Here is a 6,722-nt window from a genome sequence, read left to right on the forward strand (position 1 = left end):
CATGCCATCGTCACTGTCTTCGTAAGTATTCAGCACCTTGGCTATTTCGCCATCCCGAAGGGGTCCATTATTCATATGTCTAGAGTGGGGAGTGACGTCAGTCTGTCTAGTTCTGTTCCTCTGCTATTTCTCGTGCGGGAGTTCCAGCGGGGGTGTTTACTATTTAGGTCGCCGGCCAGAAGGACCGCGCTACCTGTTGAGAATAGCGACCTAATGTCGCTCTTGAGCAATTTTTTAGTGGGAGATAAATAAACTGACGCGATGGTGATGGCCTGGTGGCCCGTCATACTGAGTCGACACAATGATGCTTCGATTTCGCTAAGCGGCGCAGGGTCTAACGGCACGCAGTGCCGTTGCACTGCACTTGCACTTTTTGTTGCACTTGCACTTGTTGCACTTTTTGTAATAGATAAGAGTGCCGCCGAGTGCGGTGACTCTGTCGTTTCGAACAAAATTATAATTAGGCACATAAGGTGCTCTATGACCCGGTTTGAGAAAAGTCTCTTGCACTAGCATGACGTCGACCGGGTGTTCCCTCAAAAATTGACATACCAAATCAAGTTGTGGTCCAAGGCCGTTTGCATTGAAAGTAATGACACTGAGCGAACGTGGTTTAACCCTAGCTTTAGTCATATTAATTTTAAACGTCGAAGGACTCTAGTACCGCTGCCATGCGGTCTAATTGTGTGCGGACTTCGGCTAAGTAGGCCTTCATTCGTTTGACCTCGTCTTTTATGGGAGTCGGTTCGACTACCGACCGTGTGGGGATAGTCTTTACGTAAGATAAAGGCTTGTTCCAAGCGTTAGCCTTAGGGGCTACGCTTGCGGCCTGAGGGGCCTTATTGTGGGTCGGGGTGGCTTTCGAAACCACCTGCTGGGTTTTGATGCCTGACTGTTGGGGCTTAGGAGCCTCCTGTGGGGCAGGCGTTACCTCTGTGGTGGTTTCCTGGGTCGGCTTCCTCTTTTGAGAGGTCGCTCTACCGCGCGTTTCCCTCGGGCGACGCTTGCGCGGTGCCCGCGGGCAACCGCGGTAGTTTGCGGGGTGTCCGTCTTGCTTACACAACACGCAACTGGGTGGAACTTCGGGGTCGAGGACCCTACGGGGGCAGTCAGTGGTGCCATGGTCGCCTAGGCACCTAACGCACCTAGGATTTGCGTAACAGTTATGGGCGGAGTGCCCGTAGAATTGGCAGCGGTGACACTGGCCGGGTTCTCCGCGGTTCTTGGGGGCCTCTACGGTAAGCCCGGAGAGGTGGTTTTCCCCTCAGGGGAGAGTTCGAGAACGACTAGTACCATGGGATACGGCGCTTTTGTACGTGGATGGTACATGCGCGAAACTTGTTTGACGGGGTATTTCTGGCACAGAAGGTCCGTCTTTATGTCCTCCGTGCTCAGTTCCGAAGGTAAACCGCGGATGACTACGCGTTGTTGACGTTCGTCATCTAACGCGTATGTGTGGAATGAAATTTTCTCCTGTCTAAGGAGAGACGTGAGGCGACGGTGGGTTTCCGAGTCCTTGACTGTGACTCGGATGCCCTGGTATGTAGCTTTAGCCGACTCTGGGCAGATGTTTTTAATCTCCATTTTTTTGGAGATGGAGCTCCATGCCGCTTTGTCCTGGATATAGGCTGGCGGTGGTTTTTTCGGTGCTCGGGCGGACGAGGGCGCTGAAGGCGCGGAGAGCGATTCACTCGCTGAAGTGGTGGGGCGTGTTGCGGGGGGAGCCGCGGGAGCGGCGGATGTGGGGTGTGCGGGGGCTTCGCTGCGTGCTGTGTTCGCGCAACGTTTGGATGGCAGCGGTTTTATAGAGGCCTTGACCTTCTTTCGCTTTCTGCTTTTTAAGACGGGCTCGAACTTGTCTGAGTCGGAGGAAGCCGGAGAAGCCGGCCTCGACTCCTGGGACGAGATGCTACAATCAGAATCGGATGCTGCTAATTCCATTTCAAAGTTGCCTCGGCGGTCTTCGTCCCTTTCGGGAGAAGCCGGGCCATCGGGAATCGAACCCGAAATGTCTCTTTCGATTTCGTTAGTTAGGTCATTATACACGTCGGGGTATTTACGCTGGAGAAGGCTCAGAAGCTTCTCCATTGTTTTGCTTAGGGCGTCCGTAGTGGACGCGGGGAATTACTAAAATAAAGACAAAATTTTTGTATCTCCCCTGCCGTGAGGCAGGGTCGAGTGAGTACCTACTTGTGTACCCTAATGTCTCTGCCCTCAGGTGGCCGAGATGTGTGCCTAAGACTAACCTGTACCTCCGAGTGTGTTGATTGGCTCCGGGAGAAGCGGATCCGCGCGCGCGAAGACACACTATAATAGTCCTTTGCACTTATATTGTCCGAGTACACTACACTGACCTAATGATAGTTCGAAAGTCCAATGTCCGTAGCACTGCACTGATGAGAGTCCAATAGTCCGTAGCACTACACTGTAGCTCGGCGAGTTGCTCTCTAAAGAGCGAAGCGGGGGCGACTGGAAGTCGCTGGGCGGGCGCGCGGTCACGCTAGGAGCGGACGCGAGCGGTCGGCGGGGGCCGGTAGGGTGCGTGTGAGCGCACAGCGGGCGGTCGGCGGGGACCGGGGGCGTTCGTGTGAACGCGCAGCGGACGGTCAGCGGGGACCGGGGGCGTGCGTGTGATCGCACAGCGAGCGGTCGGCGGGGACCGGGGGGGAGGGCGCTAGAGAGCGCGCAGCGAACTGTGCCTGCTTGACGTCCGACTAGGTCGGGATGTGGCGGCAGACTTCTTGAATATAGATGGGCGGCGGCTTTTTGATAGAGCGACCGGACGGGGTCGCTGAAGGCGCGGGGGGCGCATCACTTGCTGAAGCGGTGGGGCGCGTTGCGGGGAGAGCTGCGGGAGCAGCGGATGAGGGGTGAGCGGGGGAGACGCTGCGTGCTATGGTCGCACAACGCTTGGACGGCAGGGACTCCTTGGCTACCTTAGCCTTCCGTTTTTTCCGCTGATTGCGGACCGGCTCCGAACCCTTCGGAGTCCGAGGAGTCCGAGAGGTGTGACTTGGATGAACAAGAGTTGTCGCTGCATTCCTGATCGGGATGTGCGACATCCATGTGATTGATGCCTCGGCGGTCCTCGTCCCTCTCAGGAGAGGCCGGGCACTCGGGAATCGAACCCGTAGGGGGAGGGGCTAACTCGCTCGTGAGGTCGGTGTAGACCTCGGGGTATTTGCACTCTAGGAACATGAATATCCTATCCATCATTTTAGAGGCGTCCATAGTGGACGCGGGGTGAATCTAATACAAGGGAAGAAATTGTTTCCCCCCTGCCATGGGGCAGGGGCGAGTGAGTACCTACGTGTGTACCCTAATGTCTCTGCCTTTAGGTGGCCGAGATGTGTGCCTACGACTAACCTGTACCTCCGAGTGTGTTGATCGGCTCCGGGAGAAGCGGATCCGCGTACGCGAAGACACTAAAAAGTCCTTGCACTTATATTGTCCGACAATCGAACGATCACTACACTACACTACACTGACCTACTAATAGTTCAATAGTCCAATGTCCGTAGCACTGCACTAATAACAGTCTGATTGTCCAACTTGTAGATTTACTTTAGCACTTATACCGGTTATTTGAATGCTGGATAGTGGAGGATAACACAGTTTTTTGGCGTTCGTCAGTATATTATATGATGGCAATATGTCGAAGTTTTGTTAATCAAACATGCTCGAAGTAATCCGTATTGTGATTTCGAAAGATCTAAATCTGCAAACATACTTAAAGCTTCATCCACCGTAAAATCTGTTCCATTGCGACTTTCATGCAATAATTTTTCCTTCATGATCCTTTTTTCATTTCTTTCACAATTCCGCATCATTGAAACAACAGTAGCTTCTTCGATTTCTCCTTCAGCCCGCAATCCTTGAACGTATGCATTATGTATATACTCGAGTCCATATTCTTGTACCAATTCCATATTTTTTTTTTTTTTTTTTTTGATTTCTCTGATAGATCTTCATAAGACTTTGGTGGACGTCCACGTTCTTCAGATGTTATAGGTGTAATATCCATCGGTGCTTCTTCGAATTGTACCTTAAATTCACCGTTTAACCACGATATATTATTACTAAAGAAACTTTCTTTAGTTCGGTTAGATTTGGTCCACCGATCTTTAAACGCTGTTATAAGCGTTTTTTGAATACGTTTCACAATTAATTCACTTTTTTCAGACGACAAATGGTGGTGATGTTCTAAGTATTTTTGAATATCTTCTGATTTTGTTCCATGGTCAATAAAAAATTCGCATAATACTAGTCGAGGCACAACAAATTCACTCATTTTGTTTTTATTTTTAACTTTTTTTTTTACCGAGGTTGGTGAAGACTATATTATGTTAAAGCACACTAAAGTACTGGTAAATGACAACGTAAATCAATAACTTTTATGCTGAAATTTCGTGTGAAAAAATATTACTATCTAGTGCATTATCAAGTTCCTAACCACTATCTATGAAGGTGGTTAGTAGTAGGTAGGTACTGATAATGTACACTAACAACTATAACTACACTCGCGTGCAACTGAATCGACTCAAGCCGTATATTGGTATATAAGTTTGATTTTTCGGAAAATGGCTTATCCGATTTTCGTAAAAGTTTTTTTATTCGAAAGACATATATTTTTTTTTCATAAATATAGCAATTTTCAAATAAACAATGACAAAACTTTTTAAATAAATACGGTCAAACATGAGCGTTACAGAAATTATTCGTTGCGGTACCCACGAGCTGCGATACTAAATCATGTATAAAAGCTCACGTGACCCATATTTCTTATCTTTCACTCGACCGATGTTGGCATGTACACATCTCCTTAAACTCCCAGTATTTTAATCGCGATCTAATGGACACTACCTCAGAAGCAGCGGCCCAAGTTGTAGCTTTGTTGCAAGCGGGCCATAATCAACGGCAAGTCGCTCGTGAACTTAACATGAGCCAATCAGCTGTTTCACGAGTATACAGAAGGTTTCAAGAGACTAGTGGCTTCGTTCGGAGACCACAAACCAATAGACTCCGGAACACATCTGAGACAGACGACCGCTTCATTGTCTCAACTTCGTTGAGAAATCGTCATCTCACGGGCGTTGATGTGCAACAGGAGCTCAGGAGGGTTCGAGGAGTGGCTGTCAGTCAGTGGACAATTAGAAGACGCCTGAAGAAAGCCAATTTAACTCCTAAACGGCCAGCCAGAGGCCTGAAATTGACCGCAGCTCACTGTCAAGCCCGACTTCAATTTGCTCGTGAACACCTCAATTCGACTATTGAGCAATGGAGCTCCATCCTGTTCACTGACGAGAGCAGAATGTGTCTCCATGGGTACGACAGGTAAGACCGAGTATACAGGCGTCCAGGGGAACGGTTCTCGCAATGCTGTTTCGCTGAAACAGTATCATATGACGGTGGTTCAGTCATGATGTGGGCTGGAATATCATATGAAGGGAAGACCAAGCTTGTTTTCGTGCCTGGTGGTGGTCGGAGTGGTGGTCTAACAGCTCAAAAGTACGTGGAAATCATTCTCCTCGATCATGTTGTTCCTTATGCAGGGTACATAGAAGAAGATTTTCTATTGATGTATGATAATGCTCGGTGCCATACAGCAAGTGTTATTCGCCAGTTTCTTCAAGAGGTGCAAATTGAGACGATGATGTGGCCAGCCCTCAGTCCTGGTCTGAATCCCATTGAGCATTTATGGGAGGAGTTCAAACGGAGGGTGCGAGCTAGAGATACGGCTCCATCAAGCATCGTCGAGCTCGAAACTGCGCTAGAGGAAGAATGGAATACGATACCTCAAGAAGAGAAACGAATGACGTTTGATATTAGACTGCCTTTGTTGTATTAGAATACTATCTTATATACTATTACACCACTACAAGTCGTACAATAGGCGTACAGAAACTCCGTCTTCAGATTGTATGCGAACATAAAGTGCAGCATTGCAACCACGAGTCACACCAATGTGACGCGGGAGCGATAAGTTTTAAAAAAGTGGAAGTTCACTTTGGAACCTTGTCCATTGGGTTTTGATATGCGATGGAGGCTCGTCGTCCCAATCCAGCTTTATTAACCAAAGCTCTTTAATTAGGAGCTTAGCGAACATAATTAAAGGAGCGGCGAAACCCATTACATCCCATAAAGGGCTATAACAAACAGCATTTTTCGCTTAGTACATGGTACCTAAGCGGGGTGAATGAAAGAATTGTCTTCGTGAGGCTCCCATGTTACGCATAAAACCTTTTATGTTGCGGTTGAAGCAAAATTGAGTGATGGTGGATGCAAATGGTTTTGCGGAAGAGAAGAGAGCACTTCGGGCGAGTTACTTAACCACTTATGGAGTTTGAAACCTCCAGCAGCGAACATATCAATAAGTTGCAAGGCTACCTTTTGCTCCGAGTGCACATCATTTATGGAACAACAAATGTCATCCATGTAGAAAAAACCACCATTAATCACTTCAGAGGCGAGTGGAAAATTATTTTTCTCATCGTCTGCAAGTTGTCGCAGCGTGCGGAGTGCTACACGTTTAAATTCAAACAACTGAATAGGATCAGAAGTGTTGAAGCGATAGAGTATTTGTTGAAATTTATAAAACTGTGGATGTACCTTTATACGCAAATACATTCGCTCGACATCAGCGCACAGTGCGATTGGAAGTAAACGGAAATTAAGCAAAATTATAAACAAGTCTGCTTGCAAATTTGGTCCGGAAAATAAAA

General features: G+C 48.1%; 1 protein-coding gene across 1 annotated transcript; it reads right to left on the reverse strand.

Moving 5' to 3' along the window:
* Positions 1 to 640: 640 nt before the first annotated feature.
* On the reverse strand, positions 641 to 2,088 carry LOC123666908. Its single transcript, XM_045600926.1, has 2 exons — positions 1,238 to 2,088; positions 641 to 1,145 (listed from the first exon to the last, which is right to left on the reverse strand). Exons 1-2 carry the CDS (start codon positions 2,086 to 2,088, stop codon positions 641 to 643), a joined length of 1,356 nt encoding a protein of 451 aa, XP_045456882.1.
* Between the last annotated feature and the right edge of the window lie 4,634 nt (positions 2,089 to 6,722).

The sequence above is a fragment of the Melitaea cinxia genome, chromosome 27, assembly GCF_905220565.1.
Source record: "Melitaea cinxia chromosome 27, ilMelCinx1.1, whole genome shotgun sequence".
Classification (NCBI taxonomy): Eukaryota; Metazoa; Arthropoda; class Insecta; order Lepidoptera; family Nymphalidae; genus Melitaea; species Melitaea cinxia.

Coding starts and splice junctions, on each gene's coding strand:
- LOC123666908 (XM_045600926.1), bottom strand. CDS start 2,088: ATGGAGAAGCTTCTGAGCCTTCTCCAGCGTAAATACCCCGACGTGTAT. Junction 1,146..1,237: donor ACCACCTCTCCGGGCTTACC/GTAGAGGCCCCC, acceptor CGCAAATCCTAG/GTGCGTTAGGTGCCTAGGCG.